Source organism: Strix aluco, chromosome W (genome assembly GCF_031877795.1).
Source record: "Strix aluco isolate bStrAlu1 chromosome W, bStrAlu1.hap1, whole genome shotgun sequence".
NCBI classification, from domain to species: Eukaryota; Metazoa; Chordata; class Aves; order Strigiformes; family Strigidae; genus Strix; species Strix aluco.
The window spans coordinates 41,432,838-41,458,899 of NC_133970.1; the positions used below are offsets into that span (position 1 = coordinate 41,432,838).

At 43.1% G+C, this 26,062-nt stretch overlaps 1 protein-coding gene across 32 annotated transcripts in view; it reads left to right on the forward strand.

The window, feature by feature from the left end:
- Nucleotides 1-5,837: 5,837 nt before the first annotated feature.
- LOC141917810 (CUGBP Elav-like family member 4) overlaps nt 5,838-26,062 on the forward strand; it is a 1,125,997-nt gene continuing 1,105,772 nt past the window's right edge. For 31 of the 32 annotated variants that reach the window (XM_074811355.1, XM_074811370.1, XM_074811383.1 and 28 more), the window contains exon 1: nt 5,838-6,117. In XM_074811355.1, the coding sequence (XP_074667456.1) occupies nt 5,838-6,117 (280 nt within the window). The remainder of the gene's footprint in view (nt 6,118-26,062) is intronic. The other variant, XM_074811372.1, reaches the window with a different exon arrangement.

Here is a 26,062-nt window from a genome sequence, read left to right on the forward strand (position 1 = left end):
TATTGTATATCATTCAGCGAATGATGTTTCTGTGTGCTACGGGTCCAGGGTTTTGAAGTTCAGCAGAAGAATCCCCCTCCAGCAACCTTTTGGCCTATTCCTGCCTTTCTTTACTTGCTCATTTCCTGGAGAATGAAGATAGTCAGGACTAATGTATCACTATGATCCCCTTCCCTGCACCAAACAGTGTTCATTAAAAACTTGCTGCTAGCAAGGGCCTGATCCAGCCCTCCTGGAAGTCACTGGAAAGCTGTCTATTGACGTCATGGGGACAAGGAGCATACTAATGCACGCAAGTACCTTTACTAATGCAGGCAGTCCTGTTAACAACACTGAAGTTGTTCACAGGATTAACAGGAATCAGTCAAGCCCTTTGAAAAGCACATTAAAAGTCAAAGCCTGGTTTGCAAACCCTTTCTCACATGAAGTGTGTGTATACCTGTGGCTGGTCCCGCTGCATCTCTGCTCTTGGCCTAGCAATGTCAGTGCATTTTTCCAGCTGTGCTGGTTTGGGGTAGCATTTCTTCTGAGGAACTAAAAATTGCTGGCAAACTACGCCAAAATAAATAGCGTTCCCAAAAAAGACACTAACCAGAGTGAGGAGCAGGAGCAAATGCTGTTGTAAATGGGCTTGGAGGGGGGTTTCTTTTTTTCCTGCAAGTAGACACATAAAAAAGAAAAAAGGGAAAAAATTTGAAGTGCTTTATTTTGGTTCCAAACAGGTAAATAATTTTTACTGAAGCCTGTTACAAAAGACCTTATTCTTACAAAATTCTTGTGGACTCCCCTGCTTATGGATTGCTGAACTGGACCCACTGTGATTACCCTGGAAACATTTCTCACTTGGGAACTGCTCAGCAAAGGCTGGTTTATAGATAACAATTTCCCACAGCATTCTCCTGGCAAAACTGGCTGCTCGAGGCTTGGATGATCGCACACTTTGCTGGGTAAAAAACTGGCTGGATGGCTGGGCCCAGAGAGTGGTGGTGAATGGAGTTAAATCCAGTTGGTGGCTGGTCACGAGTGGTGTCCCCCAGGGCTCGGTTTTGGGGCCACTCCTGTTTAACATCTTTATTGATGATCTGGACGAGGGGATCGAGTGCACCCTCAGTAAGTTTGCAGATGACACCAAGTTGGGTGGGAGTGTTGATCTGCTCGAGGGTAGGGAGGCTCTGCAGAGAGACCTGGACAGGCTGGAGCGATGGGCTAAGGCCAACTGGAGGAGTTTCAATAAGGCCAAATGCCGGGTGCTGCACTTGGGCCACAACAACCCCCAGGAGTGCTACAGGCTTGGGGAGGAGTGGCTGGAGAGCTGCCAGTCAGAGAGGGACCTGGGGGTGTTGATTGACAGCTGGCTGAACAGGAGCCAGCAGTGTGCCCAGGTGGCCAAGAAGGCCAATGGCATCCTGGCTTGTATCAGAAATAGCGTGGCCAGCAGGGACAGGGAAGTGATCTTACCCCTGTACTTGGCACTGGTGAGGCCGCACCTCGATGACTGTGTTCAGTTTTGGGCCCCTCACTACAAAAAGGACATTGAATTACTCGAGCGTGTCCAGAGAAGGGCAACGAAGCTGGTGAAGGGTCTGGAGCACATGTCGTACGAGGAGCGGCTGAGGGAACTGGGGTTGTTTAGTGTAGAGAAGAGGAGGCTGAGGGGAGACCTCATTGCCCTCTACAACTACCTGAAAGGAGGTTGCAGAGAGCTGGGGATGAGTCTCTTTAACCAAGTAATGAGTGATAAGACAAGAGGCAATGGCCTCAAGTTGCGCCAGGGAAGGTTCAGACTGGATATTAGGAAGTATTTCTTTCCAGAAGGGGTTGTTAGGCGTTGGAATGGGTTGCCCAGGGAGGTGGTGGAGTCCCCATCCCTGGAGGTGTTTAAGAGTAAAGTTGACATAGTGCTGAGGGATATGGTGTAGTTGGGAACTGTCAGTGCTAGGCTGATGGTTGGACTAGATGATCTTCAAGGTCCTTTCCAACCTAGATGATTCTGTGATTCTGTGATTCTGTAATTTCATTCCTCCTTTGCCTGTATCTGTTTAAAATCCAGTACAGCCCCTTGTACATGTGTAAAGGTGCTTTATGGGGTACAGCTTATTTCCATCCACAGCAGCAGCTGTGTTCATGTCAAAGCCCTTGTAGCAATATTTGTGTCCATATTATTTCATCCTGCCACCCCTCACAGCTGTGCCTGTGCACCAGGGGGCTATACTTGAACAGCATCTGTGTCTAAATGACTATACTTACGGCTCTGTGAAAATGAGGTGTGGACCAGCTCAAAGTTTTAAAAAATATATATTGTTATAAAAGTGACACCCTCGCTGAGCAACAAAACGACTCTTTTCCCTGCCCTGTTCTTTTAATTGGCTTCTATTTGGGATAAGCTGTGACTGCAGGCAGAGTGGCCTGTTCATGGACAAGGTGTTAACAGAGCTATCCCTGGGATGAATCAGTGCCGGATGCTTTTTTACTTTTCACTATAGTGGATATTTCTTCTTTTAAAAAGGTTTAACAAGTCTTCTTTCAGTGAGCCTTCCGCAGTTTTAAGGTTCGGAAAGAGCGGATATTAAGATTTTTAATGTCCTGGTTCAAGGTGGGGGGTGATACAGAGAAATGACCACTTTCCTTGCATATTATTTACTTATAGCATCATATGATGATTTCTGAATGTTGCTTAAGAATCCTGCTTGCCCAGACTGTTCTGTGGATTCAGTGTAGCCTAGCAGACAGTTAGAGGATTAGCTTAGTATGATAAGAAGGTAACAGCTAACCTTGAGTTAAAAAGCAAAGAGATAACATGGACATCTTGGAGACTCCGTTATCTTTGGGAGAGCAACTATCTGGTGGAGACTGGCACTGTGAGTTGGGGCCCCGACAGCTCGGCATTCCACTCAAAAGGTGAAAATTACATGACGAGGAAGACTGCGGGCCTTCCTCCAGAAGACCCCCAAAGACGACCACCAAGAGGCAATGCACAGGCGCAAAGATAACATAAATTGCTGACACTAACCTTTTGAACTAACCCCACCCAACTTATGCATAGGCATGTTTGTATTGTGTAACTCTATGAATATGTATGTTTTAGTGTAATAAATACCTGGCTACTTGTCAAGACGGTGTGTAAGCTTTGTGGAAAAATCCCCTTGCACTCCGGCTGGAATAAACATACCTGCTTTATAACTCTATCCGAGTTGTAGAGCTTGTTTCCATGCGTCAGGAGGATGCTGGAAGATTTTGTTTCATGCAGGTTTTGTTGCTGTTGTCATTCTTTTATCACAGTCCAAGGCACAAGGCAGGATTTGAAAGCAGGCGAGTCACAGGGCTGGGAATTTGGGAGAGGGGCTGTCTGAGGATTTTACCCTCCCCGCAGCTCCTGGGCTGTCAATTCTTTGTGTCTTTAGCCTTTAAACGTTGTGTGTGCCCGGGAAGGGAAGACAGACAGACACACACACACACCCCCCCCCGACTCCAATAAATAGCATGTCTGGTCAGACAGCAGACAATACGCGGTGCCTGCCACCAGCCCGGCATTAAGCGTCTGACAGCAGCTGCCTCCCTATTAGCGGCGAAAGATATTTAAAGAGACGTAAAGGATCAGGGACTGCCGTGGGCTCGACTTGGGTGTCGCTCCCAGGTGCGGGCCCCAGGGGAAGGGGAGGGATCTGGGCCGGTCCCCGCCCCACCACGCTTCCCCCCGCGGGGACTCTTGGTCCTGTCGCGCACATTCCCCGCTTCCCCCTGCCCGGCCCGAATACCCCCGCAGCCCATACTCCCCCCCAGGATCGGGCCGTTCCGCGCTCGTCTCCTGTCAGGGGCGCTCGTTTAAGGCACGGGAGGGCTGGCAGTAACAGGAGTAGTTGTCATAGCTGAGTCACCTGCATTGGGTTGTTTTTTTAAAAATTATTCTTATTTTTTAAAGGGGGGGCCAGGTCACTGCCTTGCTGCTCTGTTATTAAAACAAAAGCCAAATAAAGTGAAAACTGTTACAAAAGTGTTGTGGTTTTGCTCCTTGTTTGTTTGTTTTTTAAAACAGAAATAAAAATAAATTCCGGTCCATAAAACATGCAGGAACGTTGCAAATTTAAACTAATAACCTCCCTCCTCCGCGGCTGCCCCTTCCGTTTACAGTCACGTGTGTTACCGGCGCCCTGCTCAGCACTCCTGGGGGACGGGCGGCCGGGGGGTGGTCCCGCTCCAGCCCGCGCCCCCCCCCCCCCCCCCCCGCCCCGAGGCCGCCGCCTCTGCCGCGGGGATCAGGGGCACAATGGCTGGGAGCCCCTGCGGTGCCTGGGGGCGGTCCGGGGCGGGGGAGATGGTCGAGCGGCGTGTGGATGCAGCCCAACCGGGGTGGGGCGGGGGGTGTTTCAGACCAGGCAAATCGCAGGCTACTCCGAGCCGGTGTTTGTCCGAGCTTCATCCCCGCACAGCTTGCACGGGAACCGGAGGAAAGGGGGAAAAAAAAAAAAAATTGCTCTGAGCACACGCAGAGCCTTGTTTTGTTACTGTCCGGATTACTGTTATTATTATTTGGGGGACAAGGGGGAGTTGTGTCCTTAATCCGATCCTCCCTGCCCTCCCCACCCCCAGATGCTATGAAAGGAGAGCTGATTTCATTTCTACCATACAGTACACTTTGTCTGGAGAGCATTGTTCGGACAAGCAACTCCCGATCCCTGATGACTACAAAATACGATTTATGTTTCCATCAGAGAGAGACAGAATATCCTGATGGCTTGAAAGTCGGGCAAGAAAATCTTATCTAATCAATCCCTTTCCAATACATACATGCACTCACACACATCACACACAGCTAGTGTAGGAGATAACGCCCACACAGATTGTACGTAAAATAAATATCGGCAGCATGAAAATTAACAATAGTCATCTCAATATTTTTCGTCTCTCCCCAAAGAGCTACAATAATACAGTTTGCGCCTTTCCTAGCTTGATGTCATCAGCAGCACCATAATTTTTTTTAAAAAAGAGCTTAAAGAGCATGCATTTTTTTTTTAGATGCAACAACAGATATAGTAGAGAGAGCTTGTAACATCACAGACACAACAGCAGCAAAAGCAACCTCTGAGCCCGAGGATTCGTCTGTATCTGAACTGCTTTTATTATCAACTGCGAAATCATAATAAGAGTAAATAATAAATAAGAGATCATCATAATAGGAAGAAGTCAGAACACCTTGGGTTTGGTTTTTTCCCCCTCTCAAATAAAAAGGCAGATCTCCCCATCACTGAAATTATAATGACAGTGATTGATCAGAGGGCTTGCAAAAGAAAAGGGAAAAAAAATCATCACTGGACCTAAAAACGCAACCGTTCCCCTTTGCTCACTTGGCACAATAGAAATTGACTGTCTCTCAAAGAGCCATGCGCCTAGTGCTATTTATAGCCAGGGGCTGTGTTGGAAGATACCATTAAGCTTCTCCCGGGCAGACAGACAGGGGGGTGGTTGGATGGAGGAGGGGGTTTAGCCAGAGCAGAGGCAAAAGCAATCCCCTACCCCCAGCCTCCCTTCCCCGCACACACACACACACATCCACACACTCACACCCCACCCCCTAGTCTGGCTGGGAATTTGAACCAATCCAGCCTGTTTAAACGGAAAGGACACAGATCTTCAATGTAAAAAAAACATCAGATCAGAGCCAGAGAGACACGGAGAGGGAGGAGTGCGTGTGTGTGTGTGTGTGTGTGTGAGAGAGAGAGAGAGAGAGAGAGTGTGTGTGTGTGTGTGAAAGAGGGAGAGGGAGCGAGAGAGTGAGAGAGGGGGGAGACAAGGAGGGAGAGAGAAAAGAAGGGGGGGGGGAAGGAAAGAAGATTTTCTCTATGTATATAAAGATGGCCACGTTAGCAAATGGACAACCAGACAATACCAGCCTGAGTAGCAATCACAGCAACCCCAGCACCAACGGGCATACGAACGGATTAAACCATAGTCCTGGAAACCCATCCACCATCCCAATGAAGGACCACGATGCCATTAAGCTCTTTATTGGGCAGATTCCTCGTAATCTGGACGAGAAAGACCTCAAACCGCTCTTCGAGGAGTTTGGGAAGATCTATGAACTGACGGTGCTGAAGGACAGGTTCACTGGCATGCACAAAGGTGAGTTACCTCCTGAACTTTCCCGGGAAAGGAAGGCAGGCTCCTGCTCCCTCTCTGGGTCTTTCTTTCTCTCTTTCTTTTCGATTTCATTTCATTTTATGTCATTTTTGGTTGGCCCGAGGGCAGAGGCGGCAGGCTAGGGGGGCAGGGAAAGATATAATAGACCCTCCTGGAAAGAGAAGAGAGAGAGGCAGGGAAGGGAGTCAGCTCCGTTTGGTCTATTTCTTAGTATTTTTCTTTCTTTCCCCCCTTTTTTGGGGGGTGAGATGTAGTCACTTGCGAAAGCCGGGGAGCCCAGGCGAGCGCAGGAGCGGGATGCGGGGCTGGCGGGGAGCTGTCCGCGCTTGTGGTTCTGAAAAGAGGAAGAGGATTTCTTTATCTCCGGGATCCGCACATTTTCCACCCAAGGGGGTGTGTGTCCGTCCGTGGCCCCTATCTTACAACTGTTGCTCCGCCTTTCCTCCCTCTTTCTTTCTTTCTCTTTCTTTCTTTCTTTCTTTCTTTCTTTCTTTCTTTCTTTCTTTCTTTCTTTCTTTCTTTCTTTCTTTCTTTCTTTCTTTCTTTCTTTCTTTCTTTCTTTCTTTCTTTCTTTCTTTCTTTCTTCTGCTGTTACAATTATTATTTGTAGTCCACTCCAAAGCCAGGGGCAGAGCAGAGTGAGATGCTCCAGGGGGGTATTTCATTTTGGTTTTGTTCAGCGTGGGAACGAGGATATAAACAACAATAAAAAAGCCCATCTCAAGCAGGGCGGGGGGGAGGGTGTGGTGTGTGTGTATATGAAATCACAACGTGTGTGTGTGTTGGAGAGGGTGAGCCGGGAGGGACGGGTGGCAGTTTAGTTCCAGAGGGGAGAAGTCTCTGAGCAGGCATATTCCAAGCACTACTTTAATGTGCCCAAAGTCCATCCCAGGAACTTTTTAGGTTTTCTTTAAAGTCAGCGGAGACTTACTCCCCATGTGATGCCTCACTCGCTCCATCTCTGCCCGCTCCTTTCCCTGCTTAGCTTAGGCTCTCTGGAGGTGCATTTCAGATTAGATGATGCTACATTTTGGGGGTGGAAGAGGGTGTGTGTAGTGGGGGAAAGATGCTCAGATCCTCGGGTAGGAAAGTAGGACTCGCAGGGAGGAAGTTGAAGATAATTTGCATGGTAGTCCACTTAGGATCAGGAGACACCCAGGAGCGAAGCAAGCCACTTCATTAACTCAGGTTCTGTATATATGTGTGTGTGTGTTAATTTAATTAGATATGTAGTTATTAAAAAAAAAAAAAAAAGAAAATGATCAGATCAGAAGTGATTGGGGTGTGACTCCAGATTTAGTGCAGGAGGAGAAAGGGTTTTGCAGGGGGCCATGGGGGGAGTGAAAGTGGCATCTGTTACAGGAGAGGTTCACTAGCAGTGTCTACTCCAGCTTGGTGGCCTCCTCACAGGGAGTCATTGGTAATGGCATTACTGGCTTCCCAGCTTTCCAGAGGCCTTGGCGAGTTGTAAATATTGAACTTAATGGCATGTTTTGCATGCATCTCTTCCCCCTTCCCACTCACTCCCCTCCTCTCTTCCACCCTCAGGAAATGCGAATAAAAATATACCCTGACGGTGCAAAGTACCAGTTTCTCACAGTCTAGAGAAAATGTTCAGGGCTCAGGGGCCATGGACTCAGTCAAAGTTATAGGATATTTTTTCCTTCCTTTCTTGCCAGTCACTCCAAACACCCTTCTCATATTTACAACAATCAGTGTAGCCCTTTCAAACCTTGCTTTGTTTTCAGACTAGCTTCTTAGAAACCACATCAAGGTCTGATGGGCATCATTTAAACATAAAATCCATACTAGCACATATTCCTGAATTAAGCAAGACACTAACTTCATTTCCCTTAATTTCATTTCTGTTCTAAAGCTGCAACCTAGGAAAAAAGCCAGGTGGGAAATCTTGTCACCTCATCAAACCAAATTGCATGAGTTCATTTTGAAAGAAACAGTCATTTTTAACCTCCTAGAAGTTTTGGACTTTGGAAGGAAAAATGATGATTGTTATTTCGCAGGCTAGGGTTTGAGTGAAGCTTCAATAGACACAAAGTTGACAGCATTTCAGAGATCAGTTTTATTTAGTACATCCAAGAAGAGTTTGAACTCCTTTCTAGTGATGATGCTGATTTATTAGCTAATCCTGATAAAAACGTGCCTCTGGCTACCTGGAAAAAAATTACTTTCATGCCAGTAGTGATTGATTAATTACTATTAAGTCAAAAAGCATGATGGGGCTTTGAAGGATGAGGATTGTGTTTGTCTTCTTTTTATTATTTTGTTTCATTTTATTTCATTTTTAATCTATTTTTTTTCTTTTCCCTTCTTTAAATGCAGTCATGTGAAGCATAGTATTTAACTCAGTTCTCCTTACTTTGGCTTTGCTTTGCAGGCATAGGTGAAGAATTGCATAAAGATAGTCCAACTTGGCTTTCAGGGGTAGGATGGCAATATGAAACCCCAAGATGCTTTCCATAAGTGATGCATAATGCTTATACATTAATTGATCCATCACTCAGTTGATTTCATTCCTAATCCAGGGGATGAAACTGTGGCAATGGTATACCCTGAAGGATTAACAGTGGGCTGTAGCTTATTAAGTGTATGGAGAGCAAACCTTGGGTGCGGAGCCAGAGAAGGTGGGTTTGTGTTGGGAGGAGGGAAGAAACAGGAATTAGCTTAAAGTGAAAACATAGCAACCAGAGTAATTTCAGGTGTAAATCCATTGAAATGAGAGCACAGGATGTGTGTTCTTGAAAATATTATGAAGAGATCCTATTGTGGTGCTCCTGTATAGCAGGAGGAAATTGAAAAATAAGAACCTGAAGATAAAGTACATAACTATGCCCCCCTCACAAAAAACCTATCACAAAAGGAGAGTGAAGTCTCAGGTTGTCTCACCAATAGCCCTGGCTGATACCAGGCCAGATACCAGGGAAAAGGCAGGGGAGCAGGATTCTCTTGCAGACATGTGAAGAGAGAAAAGGGTATGGGGGAAGCAACGTGTGAGGGAAGGCGGGAAAAGCTTGCCAGATCCCCAGGAAAGCAAGCTTTCATGGCACTAGCGTAACTGTTGCATATTTCCCCCATCCTTGCTTCTCCCCACACGGGGCAGGAACAGGGTCCTGCTGTGGTACTTTGCTCTAGGGTTGGGAAGAGGCTGTGTGCTGAGATCCGCGGGTAGAAATCCACCGGGGCTGAGCTGACCCCACCTACGCACTCACACATACACACATGCGCACAGAGTTAACTAATCACACTTGAGCAATTTAGCAAGCCATTCATTCATAGCTTCCCCCCTTCTTATCTAGCAGTGGAGTATGTTTAAAGGCTGAGTTACTGGGAGACATAAAGGTTAGTGCTCTCAGGACAGCCATATTATAATGCATTATCTCTGAAGTCATTTAAGGCCAATTTAAGTGATATTTTGTATAATATTTATAAATTAATGTAATCTAAATATAAGACTGTCCCCATAGGTTTAGACAGCCTTTTCTATCAAAGTTTGCTTGTACCCAAGGCCTGGAATGTGTCTTAATTTAAAACATGCAGGTCTCCATAATATTCTATTTAGGAAGTCAGAAGAAATCAGTATTCCACACTTAGCTGAGATTTACTGAAACATGCACGGGTGAGTGCACTTAAAGAGTGGAGATAGTGTGCAGTGGGAAAGCAAGAGTCTTCAATAGACCTGAGAGCTACAACATTCTTTCAACCCGTATTTAGGGAGGAAAAAAAGCACAAAATCCCCCAAACTTCCTTGAAATCCACCATTGCAGTCCCGTGGTTAGGATGGTGTTCCTACCTGACCTGAGCCTCACTCGATAAGCATTCAATGCAGCTAGAAAAATGCAGTATGAAAAGAATAGTTTGGTTCTTTTGCTTTACCTTCTCAAAAATATAAATAATTTTGAAATTTAAGACACCTTGGGGGTAGGTAAACAAGGCTTCCATTCATTATATTCTATTCTGTTTGATTACAAAGATAAATGATAGAAAAATTAAAACCCTGTTAAGTCTAAGGATGTTTATGAAGGTTTTGGATATTTCAGAAATTCAAAGGTGCAATAAAAAATGAGTATTCTGTTAATATGATATATTTGTATATATGTATAAATGTATAATTTGTGTTTGTGTATACGTACAGAAAAGAGATATGTATATTCCTGCATATAGCCTTTGGGAAATGAAAATTTAGTTGAAAAGAAGCACAACACAATTCAGGTGCTGAATAAACTCCTCCATACTTGAAACATAAGTCTTGCCTGGCTGAAAGCAACACATACAGCATTTAGTATGGTAGTAAACCAAACAAGTTTTAGGGAGGCAAATGCACAAATAAACTGGAATAAAACAGAGGAGGCTTTATGCCTTAGGTCTAAAGAACAATGCCTTAAAACAATCAAAATGCAACTGGATAGCTTGATGCAAGAGAGAGGAAAAAAGCAACCCCCTGTACATTATAATCTCCTGTACAGAGGAGCATGTGTTTTGATAATGTCAAACAGATAGCCCTGATTGATTCATAAATTAGAAGGCTATATGTTAACTCTTTTTTCAGGGGTCTGGACATGGATTCTGGTTTCTAAAAGCAGCTGCAGCCAGTTATGATGCTGTTGTTATGGTTGTGTCAGCATTTCCAATAGAAACTCCAATTTTCTGGGATCTCTCGCTTGGCTATTAAGTTTTGCACTGAAAGCTGTTCTTCAGCTAGCCCCACAACCATATCAACTAATCATCCTTACAAGAATGGATTTGTTTTAAAGTTACATAATGTGGAGGAAAGAAATAAATTAAAGTTTGTGTTTCTAGAGCTTTTGTTCCTTCTCTTACCTTTCTCCAGATTAAATTTATATTTCCTCCACATTTATGGATTACGATTGGTTTTGTCCCTCAATATCTACATATACTGGTGCCTTTGAGCATCTAAAAAAAGGTATAGTGACAGCAACTAAATTTTGTAGCATTTACTTGGCCAAAACAAGGTTTTAATTAAAGGGTGAATCAGGAGCTGACTAATTTCTGAAGTATAACAGAAACAGGGGACAGTTTGGTTTTGCTTTATTTTATTTTTTGTCCTATATTTAGCCAGAAGAGATTGGGAATGTCAGTACTGAAGTAGGGGGAAAAATTGAGGATCCTTGTCACCTTGGATGAAAAGTGTGGTTCATCTGGTCCTGTATCCTGTATCAGCAAGTGGCCAGTGCCACAGACAGGGCTTTCTTTAGCAGAGGATTCAAATTGCATAGTATAATAAAAGCCAGGCAGCTGATGGAATAGTCTTTTGAAGGAAGTTGTCAGAGAGTATCTGAAAATTTTGCATGAGTAAAGAGTGAGTGAGATTGCAGAAAGTGTCTTGTGCTCAATTGAAAAGTGGATTGCACATGTCAAGGAGGGCGGGCAGAGGACTCTATGCACGGTGGTAAAGAACAAGGGGTAGAAGGGGCTGGGTGACTGAGGAGGGCCTCCCTTAGCCTTAAGAGCTGGAAATATGCAGCCACATTTTTCAGCAAGATGTCAGGGTGTTTTTTATTATGCATAACCTGTGCACATGCATACCAGCCGCACTGACCAAACAGACCATAACAACACTAAAGGAGCTCTTATCGTCCCTCCCGTCAATCAAGTGTGAACTGAGGGAGGTTTATGTGACAGGCAGTAATGGTTCCAAGGGAGAAAGAGTGGGGGAGATGATCTAGGCTGTTGGGCCACTTACCTGCATTTAAAATAGAGACAAAGCATCAGATGCCCAAAGACTCACATAGGTGTTGGGTATAGACTTAAAATAATATTCCATAAAAGCAGAAGGCTTCAGAGCTCAACATGACCTGTCCATCAAGTGCTGCCTGGTTTCTGCCCCATAAGAGTTTGCACTAAGCAGGTGAGGTATTAAGTGAGCTAAATTGAATCCCAGTCTTAACAAATAGGCTGGTGTTTCATTAATCCCAGCAACATCTTTAATTAGGCAGGGAAGGCCTGTTGCCTGCTTGCTGGGCAGAAGTCAATGAGATTTTTGCCATCACTTCGGTGGGTTCATGTTTGGAAATCCTGGTGCAGGCTTGCACTTAGTGTTTCACATTCCCTTTAAAAATTCTGGACTGTGGATTTACATAGCAAACCACAACATTTGCAGTTAATGCTACCAGCTTCTGTGCTTGCTGGCTTGCCCCTTAACTTGGCTTTCCTTCTGTAAGTGAAACTAAAACTATAACAAAGCGGAGGAACTGACAAAAGCCTGACTTCTGCCACATTTCTCACTCACTTAACTGCTCCACCAATGCCCCTATGACTGTTCCCAGGGTTTGTCATGGCAGACTGACCCTTATGTATTAAAATCTGCAGCAGAAAAAGGGAAAAATAATAACCATGGCAAGTTAAAGTTATGGCTTTTCTTTCACCATCACTTTGCTGACTGAGCTGGGGTATATATTATAGGGGCCTCTCTCTCTGTAACTCCTCGAGATGCATTGTGACATTTTAGGGATCGCAGGATCTATTGAATCACTTTGTGCTGCATCGCTTGGTGTGGGCTGGAGTCAGGATGTCACCACAGATATTGTGTTTGTTTGCTTTTGTCACTGTGAGCCACAGCCTGAATCCACACACAGATGAATGCAGCTTTTAATGTGCATTCATTATATCCGACTGACATCCCCTCGAAGAAACAGGGCTTATTATTGTCACTTCTTAAAATAAAGATGGATGAGAGCTCTAAACCTCTCAAATAAAGTGCCTGACCATACGCAGTAGCTAAAAATAAATCATATATGGCCATCTATTCCATGTAAACGAATGGCAAGACACATAGATAAGACATTGTGTTAAGTTTGTCAAGCAGAGCAGACAAAAATATTGATCAAGGCAAGGGGGAAAAATTGATAATGAACTGGACTCCAAGAAGACTTTAATTGACAGTGACTTCTGTGAACCAGCTTTAGACAGCATATATAAACTGACCACAATGTAACTTTATTGCAATGCACTCTCCTTTAATTAATTGTCACCTTTATCAAGACTGGCTACAGATCAAAGGTTTAAAGATACTTAACAGGTTCTTAGTAACAAACCCTGCAGATGCATTAGAAATGTCCAACAGCTCAGCCAATGAGGCATGAAGATTTTGATCTACCTCACCCTTATATATTTCTCCCTCCTTTGTTGAACATGGACAATCATTGTTTAATATTAACTATTCCATAGATGCTTTTGTTGGCAATGTTGACACCTCCAGGGATATATAGTTGCCAGTGACAGGGGCCATTGCTGTTAGGTCTCTCAAAGTATTTTACTGCCAGAAAGTTGCTTACGGTTTGATAGACCAAAGTGCAGCGCAGACACAGTTTGTAACACAGGCTATTCTTTCCCCTTTACATGGTTAAGTTCTGTAATTTCCTTATTTAAGTCTGGAAAAAATAAAAATACATAGTTTGCATGAAAGGTACAGCCGAGAATGAACTTTTATGTGAAAAGTGCATATGCAGAGAGATAGAAGTGTGCCTGCCACATGTGCATATCACACACTATCACGTCCTGCTCAGACGAAGGAGACAAGTGACTCAGAATCGCAAATCCCCAATAGAGTGGACAACAAGTCTCCAAGTCCAAACATTTATTAACTACCCACAGTGTACTAATTGAACACATGATAATTGGCTAAGTATATAGCAAGTTGTGGCAAGCAATACAATATGCCTTGCATTTCTTAATGGGAAAGGGAAAAGAGGGAGATAGAGGGGATGGGGAAATACAGATCACCGGTCTGGGTTTCTGCGCTGATCCTGCCGACGAGGGTTCCAGGAGGCACAGGAGGCAGCCGTCTTTTTCACTTGCATCCATCTTCTTCGCTTCACTGCACTCTCCAGGCCCCCCCCGCTTTCTTCCCCCCCCCTTGATTTATACCCACTTTCCTTGGGTCCATCCCCTAGGTCGACCCACATCCCTACGTATCCCATGTACGGGGAGGGGTAAGGTGTTTCATGGGATGATGTAATTAGCATGATCATGTTAGCCCTCGTTAGCATATTGAGGGGTGTTAACTTTAATATGCATTTCGTGGATAATGAAGCAAAGGTCATTCACCGGACAGATGGCCCTTGAAATTTGGCCAGGTGCACCAGAGCAGAGCCGTCCTGTCTCCACAGGGCTCCCTCCTCCAGTCCCATCTTGTGTTATTCGGGCAGCCTTATCAGCTTCGACCTCCACAGAATGCACCCTGTGACTCATAGTTTTGTCTTGCGAGTGTTTGAGGCAGTTCTTCGATCAACCTCAGCTTTTGCTTTCTCAGGATGTTTTTCTTAGTTTCTCGCAGGCCTGGTTTCTCGTCTCTCACACACACACATGCAACCATTTATTATATGTGCATATTAATGAAAACATGCATTCAGTACAGACAGGTTGATATAGGTCTCTAAATAATTCCTTTCTAAAAGACAGTACAGAGATCATATTCTTGCATGAAAGTGGTAGGTGACTTAACAGGCTATTCCTGGAATTATATGCAGCGTTTAATATGATACATAGCTGTTTGTTCATTATACTAATTTAATGATATAGTCTCACTTAATCCATCTCTGGTTTATTTGTACATTTTGCCTGAGTGTCCAAAATATTTTAGAGTCATCCCAGCTGACTTCCCAGTGCTCTGGGGCAGATAACTCTGGACATGAAACTTCTTCAAACAGAATAAAAATGGAGCTTTGCAGACAGAATTGGTCTGATGAGATCTGACTTCATATTTGTCTTGTTTCTAATTCAAATGCCTGTGTATATAATACACAGAGACTGTGTATGCATGCATGTATCAAAAGGGCATTTGCACATAATTCCTCTGCTTTTCTGTCCCGAAGGATAGATTCACATCACATAATATGCATCACTCACTGCGAACACACACAAATAACTTTGTCAGATTTGGTAGCTCCTTGCAGGTAGATGTATAAAGCAGCATCAGCCTAATAATATCCCTATAAAACAGTGCTTCCTTCCTAGGATTCAGAGGGATGAAGGTTGTCAGAAGTTCAAAAGATATATCACAGTGTGCTTGTTGAAATCCCCTGATTATGTTTCCTCTCTATAATGCTCTAATTCACTATTTGATCAATTGTAAAAGGGCCAATGCTTTAGAAGGGGAAAAAAAATTATTAGGTTACTAGGTGCTTGAGGGTGAGTGAAAATCACACCTAAAATTATATGTAGCAATACAGTAATGAGCTTATCAATACTTCTTTAAGGAATCTGACAGCCCTATAGGAGAGATTCAGTTCTGTGAGCAAAGGTCACAATATAGATATTGCTTATTAAGACTATCAATAGCCTGGTTGACCAATCTAACCAGAGACTGTATAATGTACTTGCTGTTAACAGGCAGGGAGGAGAACTGTGAAGAATTTACAGAATTGCCCACATGTAATATTAATAATATTGATTGATTCTAAAGCTTCATGTCCAGAGTTATCTGCCCCAGAGTACTGGAAAGTCAGACGGGTTGCCTCTAAAATATTTTGAAGACTCACAATTTGATTGATATAATAAGGTAAAGTTGCACTTTGAAATGGTGCATGAGAGAGAGGGGGCGGGGGAGAGAGGGAGATACCTTTGCTGAGTAGATTGAACTGGCTTGCACCTCTTTGAAAGCTAACCCAGAGAAAACTCAGTTTTCTTGCCTCTTACAGGCAGGGGTCTGTTTCTTGCCCATTATTTCACCTGACCCAGACAGAAATGGGATACCTCTTTCTCTAGGATCGGGTCTTTGCCTGACAGCTGCAGAGAAGCCAGGGGCCTGAGAAACTCAGAGCAGCCAGGACCATTTTGGTCAACCAGTTCAGCCCCCATCAGAACAGGATTAATCCCAGAGAGTTCTTTTTCAACACGGCAATGCAATGGAAGTGCTTGATTTATTTTATTTTTTCACACCTTTAGCAGCATTTAAGAAATGGGGGGGAAAAGAGGGTGGAAGTAATGTATATTCTATGATGTGCATAATCTATAATTGATGGGAAAGGACTTTGCAGAGTAGCTACAGACCTGCTCCAAAGCCTACTGAAGTCTTCAAGAAAACTCAACCTTGCCTGCAGCAGTGTTTGGATTGTGCTCTAAGTTATGGACAGTTCTGCAAGATACCACTTGTTGAGGCAGGAATGACCAATAATATGCAATGTGACTGCCTTAAGGTTGTTACTCATCTATAATCCAGATACACAGACCTGCTTGCTTCTGAATTTCATAGCTACTCCCTCTTCAGCAATAGGCTGCCTTATCTAGGTATGCTAATTCACTCCTTCCGCTATGCCATTCAGCTTGAAGTGTCTCGTTCCAGTTTCCGTATGATAGTTTCAAGATGGTTTGCATTTCATTCCGTTTTCTCTCAGTCTACAGAGCAAGTGTTTTTCTTCTATGAGATTTTAATTACTTTTATTTGATCACATTCCATCTTCAATAATACATGGATGAGGATGCAATTTTTCACCCTCTTTTATAAAGATATATTGTTATTCAGTTATGCTACTCTGTGGGCTTTTTTCTGTTTTGTGCATTTGAAGGGAGTCTGGACATTTTTTTGCTTTGTTTTCCTTCTTTTTTATTTTTTTTTCTTTTAAGAAAAAAAACCTCATTCAAGATACTGGCAATAAATGGAAAAGTAGGAGTAGAAGTGAGGAATGGGCAAGACAACCAACAAAAATCCTTTGGCAATGTCTTTAAAAGCATACCATTGCTGCATGTTTATTTGCAAGAGTCTGGATCCAGCCACTTTTGATACCAAAGAAAAGAATATCTTTCTTACAAATTATTTAACTCCAAGTTTAGTCATTGACAGAGAAGGGGAAAAAAAAAAAAGTAAGCCAACCCATAGAAACACTGGAAGGAAATGCATTTAAATACCTTGCAGGAGATAGGGGTGATAGAGTGGTGCTAGGTTTTACATTCTACTATTGGGTTAGTAAAAGTTAACACCAAATTAAACAAACAAATAAACAAGAAGAGCAAGCATTACTATTCTTTCTGGATTATTTGCTAGTGGCTAATATATGTCAGAGCTGCCCCTTTTAAATTGCTGCCTGTGCCTGCAGCTTCATTCAAAGGAAGGGCATTATCTGGTGGGTGAGGGCATCAGTGAGGACACCTGGGTTCTAATCACAGAGTGTATAATTACTCACCAACACTCTCTGATGGAGTCACTTAAGCTCAGTGACTTCAGGCCCAATCTGAAACCTGTTGAATAAATGGAAAGCTTCCCTTTGGCTTCAGTGAGCTATTGATTTTTGATTTCCCCATCTGCAATATTAGGTGAATTGGATTTTTTTTTTTTTTTTTTTTTTTTTTAGGAGGGAGAAGTTAATGGCATAAATTTAACATTAGTTTTTTCTCAGTAAAGGTTTTGGTGATGTCTGATGACAAATGTGTTATATCAGAACCTCTTTCAGTGCAGATCAGGAAAACATGCTTTCAAAAAACATGCAGTGGGAAGGTAGAAAATTAGCTTTGCTCATTTCACTTGTAAATATATATTTGTCCCTGCTTTGCCAAGAAAGGGTCAATGTCAATTTTGCCGGTTTTCTTTGTGTGAGTAGGATTCAGCATTTGTAATTTCTGTCTACAGGAATATCATCATTCACTGATTCAGGATCTTGGGGTTTTTTTCTCTTCTTTTAGTGAATGGCATGTATGCTCTTCATTGTTATGGCAACTGAAGGAGCTGAAAAGCTCAAGGATTTGATGAAGGACTGCATCCCACCTTTCTCTAAGAGCCTGATCCAAACCTATTGTTTGCAATACAATTTGGATCAAGCCAAAGGTATGCCTTCACTGAGTCAGTAAAAAGAGCAAGTTCCCTCTAGACAAGTATACTCCTGCCCTCAGTAGGGGTAGATGGGATTGGCAGTCATCGTCCATTTACTGAGGACCAACCCAACACTCTTAAGTTAGTAGCTAGACTCTGACCCAGCCTCACAAACAACAGACAGACACCATGTGAACCCTTAAGCAGGGACATGAATGTCCCTGACTTTGGCAGAGCAAGGTAGTTCAGAAGGGAGTTTTCACTGCTGCTACCCAAGAAGTAGCTTATTGTGGGGAATAAAGAAGATTCCAGTGACCTCTATTATCCAGCCACAGCAAAATTAATTTAGAAACCTTTTCATTTAAAAGGGGAGTTTCAAGTGATCTCCTACAGCGAAGATCTGACAAGCAAATGAATCAGGCTCACTGTTTTTTTTAAATTTTATTATTTCAGTTGGAGTTTTAGTTAGTTCATCAGTAGCAATGTATGTAGGGGTTTATTTTTGTGTTTCCATCCCATCTGTCTTTTATGAAATAAATTGAGGAGCTGGAGTGTGCACGTGTGTACATATGTATGTAGAGTCATTTATCTAACCCCTAGTCTATTTGAAATCATCACAGTGCACTCAAGTCAATGATATTCTGTCAAAGGTGGAGAGGAAGCATGTGTGCAGTGTGAGTGTGCAAACGTGACGTTGTTTGATTGCCTGAAATCCAACTAAGTCTCAGTTTCAAAGGCAGCAGGGAAAGTGTTTAATTATTTATATAATACTCAGCTTTACTGACAGTGTTTGCAGATGGGGAAAAAAATTGAAGAAGGAATGTTGGGTTCTTGTTTGGAGGGGAATGTGTGTTGCATTAGCCTCAATCTGTTCTGCCATATAATGGCTGCTTTGTGTGTTTAAATGATCATTTGTTACTGACTGGCTCATTTGAAAAAGGCCAGAGAGATGCTGGTAGAATTAGATTTTATGAGTTTATTCATAAAAGGAGTTGCACAATAGGTGTGTCATTCCCCTGTCTTCTCCCCTATGCTGATCCAGGGACAGGACTTCCGGCAGCAGCTTCTTAATCCAAAAAGAAATAGCCGAGCCACCTGCAAGCCCAGCGACCCTGCTCCATGCTACCCAGCAAAAGACATTGGTCTGATTGCTGGGTGAGCAACTCACTCCCCAGGCTCAGTTCTCCATCCCTGGCCCCTGCATTTCCTTTACAAGTGCTGCACCTGGGCTCTTGCTGGTTGGGTTTGCATCCAAGACCAGCTCCTCACCCTCCCTTCCTGAGTTTCCTCCCCTGGTTGCAGGGGCAAGCGTGGGTGCATGGACCCCAAGCTCACAGCTCTCCCCAGGGTCAGGTCCCTTCCCAGGCGCTGCTCCAGGCTCACTGCCTGTTTCCCACAATGTACTTCTCAGCCTACCTGTGCTCATGAGTTGTTTATTTTCCATAGCCAACCTCTGCTGCTACAGACCTGTTTCCCCAGCTCTCGCCATCTCTGTTCACACTCCTCTTCCCTCTGTTCAGCTCTGCACCAATGTTTTGCCCTCGTGCTGTCGTTGGCTGTCACCCCTGTAGAGAGCACTTCACTGGTTCATGTCATGAGTCACCACTCTGATTGTCTCAGACCACGTTAACTATCTCTCCTCTCCATTCTCAGCTATTCCCTGAACAGGGTTTGGGAAAAGGGAGCCATACTGACCAAGTATTTTCAAAAAGAAAAAAGCTATGGGTAGTACCAGAAAGACCCACACCCACAAAGTATACACACACAGATATACAAGCATATGTATTTCTATATGTAAACTACTGAGAGAGTAGACGGAAAAGGTGGTGGTTTTTCTTTCTTTTGAGGTTCAAAGTTCAATGTCCTCTTTCAAAGATTAAAAAAATAAAACAGTGCAGTAAGTCTATAATTTCACCAATGCAATTGCACCTTTTTTTTAACTTTTATTGTTTCATTCAATCAGCAGCAGATTTCTCACACCTGAACAAAAATCCTGCATACATTTTCCTTTGAATCTTAAAATCATGATCTTATTCTTAACTATTCCTGGCAGTCCCTTCTGGGACTACAGTTCAGCTTCATGCAAAAATATTTTTCCCTGCTGTTTTGAAACATAACTACCCCTGAGCTCCAGGACCCTTATCTAGCAACCCCAAATTAAAGCAAGAAGTCAAAATAAGCCTTCGATGTAGTGCTGTGTCAGAGTCTTCTTCATTCAGAGGTAGGTAGGAAGGGATTAGGAGCCTATTTCTAGCCCAGCCCTCTTACTACCCTTCTGTGTCTGGCCAGATCACGTTCTTAGATCTTGTTCTTCCTCAGTTTGCTATGTGTAAAGAGGAATTTATGATATCCAGCTTTGTAAAGAGCTTTGTGTGTATCTAAGGTAGAAGTCATGCTGTAGCTTTAGTGGTGATGGTCTAAGGTTATAAATGAGACAACATTTGTAATCTTTTATTAGTCCAGCTGATATAGCTGGGAAAAAAATGACAGACTTCCTTGTGTGCCTGAAAACTTGTCTATTTTTTTCCAACTATATCAGTTGGTCTAATAAAAGATATTACCTCTCCTGGCAAGCCTTGTCTCACTTGAGGTGTAAAGCATGTAGGCTGATTATTTAGGCTTGTTTTTTGTCTGTGTTGAGGGATTAGACATTTCCTCATCTAGGTGGCCAGGGGTAAAGCAGCCCGGGTTGGTGTCCCCTCCTCTCACCTTCTGTGATCAGCAGCAGTGGCCATCTCACAGGCATTAAGAGGCACAAAGAAACTCTGACAGCCCCTATTTTCTGATCCTGGAGACATCCTTTCTTTTTTGCTGTTCTTCTCCCTTTTGAAGCACCACATGCCTCTCCTCACCCTTGTGACTGTGATTTATTTATAAAATTGCTGCGTGCATATGTGTGTGTGTATGTGTGTGTGTGGGCAACCACACAAATGTGCCCAAGCTGATGAGCATTTTCTGATGTATTTAGCAAGTAATAATGCAAACCACAGGCAAAAAGTACAGCGAGGAGAACAGTTAAAATACTTAAGCCAGGGAAGACTTTGGAAGGAAGGGATTTTTCCCTCAGCTACTAATAAATTGCAGCCCCCTCCATGTCTGGGAGAGCATTTTGGGGTTTTTTGTTTGATTTCATAAAGTACAGCTGAAAATACCAAGCAGCTGAAAAGAATCCAGAAGCAGGTAGCAGGTTTTCAGATGTGGCAAAATTCTACTCGTATTCATAAGGCAGCAGTAGTCAGAGGACAGCTATTATTTATGGTTGGCTTTACTACAAGAGAAAGTATCAGATCATCTATTCAGATCAGGATAGTCAGCTATGCCAAAGATTTAATCAAATATTAAACATGGTCAGTAAACTTAAACCAATGTTGGACATGCAGGAGTTCTGCTCCTTTTCAAGCAAGCACTCTAAGAGGAGAAAGTTTTCTCTCATCTCTCTCTGACTGGGATTTTTTGTAGCTGGAGGGAACCTTTTTTCAGACAGGGACACATACTGGTATATGTCTAGGTAAATACATGTGCATGTGAGGGTTTGCATGTGTGTCTCTTACCCTGTCAAGTAGAGACTGAGTTAGTTTTTTCCCTCAAGTTTACATATTTCTTGCTCAGATCATTTCCCATATGCTTCTAATCATTCGCCCCATACACTTTCTCTGTCCATCCGTCCCTCTCCAAATACAGTGCTTTCTCTCTCATGCTCCCTCTCATCATCCATTCAACAGAGAAAGGTGCATGCGTGTAGATGTGTATGTGTGTCTATTTGCAAGCCCGTGCAGGTAGATGTGCATATTTGGCTGCTTATTGATAAATAATACACGTACAAAGCCACATCTGCCTCCTTCCTATGTACATTTGGGCTGTATTTACACCCTCCAGCCCTTATTTATTCTGACTGGGGGCACTCAGAAGTAGAACATTTTGCAGGGAGTTATGGTTTATGATGTTACCTCTCCCTTCTATTATTCATTCTCTCTGATTTGTATCTAATCTCTCTTTGATTGTCCTCGTGCAGTTTAAGAGACAAAGTGAATTTTTATTACATCATCAGTATAATCTCCAGCTAATCAGCATCTGTGTGCATTACCATGCCCCCTTTGGCTTTTCATCTGTGTCCATAAATAATAAGAATAGTAATTGGGGCCAGTTTTGTGTGCGTGCGTGCATGTATGTGTGTGTGTTGGTATTGGGCGGAGAGTCACAGCTGCATTTTTTCATTTTAGCCAGCTTGTTTTAGCAATATTGGACCCAGCTTTGTGCATACTGTCTTGACTATTGCCCAGATTAATTTCCTGCTGCCTAACGCTTAAATCATGGAAACAATTAAAGCAGACGAATCCATACATATCTCACAGCAACTGAACTTTGCTGTTAACTTGTACACACATTTCCATGGTGTTACAGGCAACATGACCAGTGCCAATGGAGCGTGGAGCAGTTGACATATCCCCCTATACAGGTGTTTAACCTCTACATTTTTAGTGTACACTTGCTACTCTTTCTTGGGCAGGAGGAAAGTGCATCATGTGTCTTTGAACAGGAAGCTGAGAGACCAGATTTTTTACTTTTGATTGCTGATCTTTTTCCACAGCTTGCTGTGTCACACTTAGCCCACCACTCAGGTCTGCAAATTTTGCAGAGTTGAGTTCTTATAAATTTTTTTCTCCTCCCTTTCCAGCTCTGGAAGAACAATGACAATAATACTTCCCAATAAAGTAAGACTTGTGCTGTACTTTGAAATTCTCATCCTCTGAACATATGTCTTGTGCATTTTAAACAGAATCACTCTGCTTTCTCTTTAAAATACCCTGATTTGACAGAGCAAGGCAATGGCAAGGCCTCTCTGTTAAGCAGGCAGACTTCAGATTGGCTTGCCAGTGGCTTAGGGTGATACTCACATCCGATACACAAACTGTAATGCTCGTGTCTCATCCTGCAGTGCCAGGATTAGTCTTTTCCGAGTTGTCCAAGACTAATCACAAACACTGTTTCAGAGTTTAATCAGATATGACAAAGTCTTCAATAAAAAAGGCACATACACTCATGGACAAATTTTAGACTGATGTACTAAACAGTAGCAAGCCCCTTAGGAAAGGGCCTGTATCTCTTCTAGATGAAATGTAGTTATGGTATAGAGCTGTCCATCCAGCAAAGTGTGCACTTAATTCATATTGTGGAAAGCCTCCCAGAACGCAATAGGTTCTTAAAGTTGAGCAGGTGCTTAAATGCTTTGCTGGATCCGTGGAAATCTGCAGTTTAGATGAAATAATTAAGCGTAGGGGTGTTACAGAAGCCAAGTGAAAAGCATAATTCTGTGACTCAGAAATAACACTCCTTCATAGCTGTGGCAGAATACTGAAATCATGAAAGAAACACTGTGTACCTTGAATAACTTGTAGTGGGGATCAGGCTGAGACCCTTCCTATATTTCAAAATATTTCCTTCCTGATTTTTTCATGGACAGATTCTGATCAGATTTGGCCTGGGAATGGGATTTGCTCTGAGCAAAGAGAAACACAGAATATTTTCCGTTCTCATCTTCAGTTTTTTTATACCAAATCCTTTTCCCTGGTCCCTCCAGCTCCACTCCCTGTTTTAACAAACCAGCTCATTTATCAGATGAGAAAAGAGGAAGGGGGGAACAGGAATGTTTCTGGTTGCTTCTGTTTTGCATGCTATAATCCCCCTCTCCACTTAGCAGCTCCAATCTGAAATTGGTCACAGTTTATCGCATTCAGGACTAGACCAGATTGGGTCCTGAGTCTCTGTCAACCATGTAATAAAGAGACCAGAGTTTTACAGTTTAGACAGATAAAGTTGACACTTTGTATAACATCTCTTGATTTTCCTGTATCCATTATTGTTTTGCCTTTTAATTTTGGAGGTTTATTTGCATGTGTATTACTAGGCTTCTCTTTATTGTTTCACTATTTATTTATGCCCTCTTGCTCCTCCTTACACCCCTTCTTGCCCAGCTTCCTCAAACCCAGCAACTAAATCCCCTGGGCAGGTATGAAACCAGCATCATTCCCAGATAAAAATCTACCTTGAAGGATGAAGAGCATCCCCCGTTTGTAACTGGAAGGCATGAAAAAGAACACATCACTTATCTGAATTTGCTGTTCATCCAAGCACTGTTTATGGAGATTTACAGTACCTTGCCTGTGCAAAGAGCTCTATTGCATGGTGACTGCTGGAGGATTTTAGATGGCGGTATTAGCTGCGGTATTAAAAATGCATCAGAAGGCATGGAGTGGGAGATTAGTTGGATAGAAAGACCCATGAATGAAGGGTTATTTACAGTCAAAGAGGCCATCATATGGAACAGAATAGGCAATAGGTTTCTTTTCTTCAAAATTTACTAAATAGCTGGAAACATGGTTTAATGAATTTTAATGGGATCTTTCTGAATCCTATGCATATTGCATCTGCTGACAGTAGGAAGTCAAAGTATTGTTGAAAGGGAGAGTATTGCCCTACTTTAGGTTTTACAGTTCAGTATTTAAAAAAATATTCTGCAACAAGCACTGTGGCAATTGAGGCACGGACTCTCCATGAAGTGCAGAAGGAAAAAGAGAGTTTATTGTTACAATGGTACATACTTATGCTCTCGGATGCTGTCGGTAAAGCTCTTACTTCATAGTTAACAAATCAGCAATTAGACAGCTATCAACCTTTTCTCCTATCAGCATCAGAACACTCTCACACGCGCTGTGCAGACCAATCACCCTCTCGTTCACGCGCTGTTCTCGTGGCAGTAACTTCTCACAGTTCAGTACTTTTCCACAGTTCAGTGTTGCAGCTGGCCATTGTTTTTCCCTGCCACCTTGGCACAGCTCAGCAGTTTCTTATCTTTCTCCCAAGGCCTGTTTCTCATCAAAGCCTAGCTGTTGATTCAGAGGCTGTGCAAGGCTGACAGGCCAATGTCTCCCACAAAGCACTTTATTCAATATATATTTTTCTCCTTATTTAATTTCCCCCCCCCTTGCAAGCGGAAAAGACTTTCAGGATCTGTGAGCCCTCAATACCATAGATTATTCTACTGTTATATAACATGTGCTTTACATTTATTGAGCCATCTTGTGCTGTCAAGATAAAGGAGACCTTAGTATTTTTCCCTGTTTAGGAGCCATCTATGGAGACGTGGTGATGAATTCTGCTCTCAGTTATACCCATGTAAATCTAGAGGAACCGACTCACCTGAATTTCTTCCAGAATTACTGCGATATAAATGAGATCAAGATTTGGCCCAGTCTGGTAGGAGAAAGAAAGGAGAGAAAGACTTGGAGTTATCTTTTTTCCTTTGCAGTGTGCATGGGCTGGGATGGGATCATACGCTGCACAACTCACTTCTGTGCGGTCTCCAGCAGGGGCAGCAGAAAAGCACATCTATTTGACTCGGATGCAACACAAACAAGATATTTGCACTTTAGAGAGAGTGGATCATTTAGCGGCACGTCAGAAATCTTGACTGCAACATCTCCATCATGCTGATTTGCGGTGAGCCAGCATAATCTTCTGCCTCAAAATCAAAGGGAAACTGAGACATGGCATGTAGTGAGCCTGTCTCAGAGCAGCTGTGTCTGTCTCTTGCCCGTATTTTTACATCTACCTTCACTATGTTGAGGTTGCCCATTGCCTTGGTAACTTGAATTTTCTCTGTCGCTCCTTCTCAAAATGCCAGGCACCCTCTCAGACAGCTGATAGTATAAGGCTGCCCTACTTTTCATTAACCTGGGGCCCAGTTCTCCTTCAGGGTGCAGAGAGAGTTGCTGAGACCCTCTCAAAAGAGGCTTTGAGGTTCCCTTGAAGCCAGCAAGAACTGACAGGGCTTAACACTTTGCAGGACTGTGTTTAGGTCTGTTGAAGGAGAAAAACTGCAGTGTTTTAACTGTAGCAGCATGATCAGGATGACAAAACTTCTCTATTAGAGGCATTATAATACCTGTATAGAAATGGTTATACTGACATATAAATACACACACAAATAGCAGAAGGAAAGTAAAAGCATGCTGGCATCAGGCATTTTTACACCAGTACAGCTGTGCCCACCCTCCACGGTATACTGAGATAATGTTTTCCAGTGATGTTACACTGGCTCAGGGCTGTGGACTGGGAGGGTATACCAGCACAGGAGCAAGAGCTTCCTAA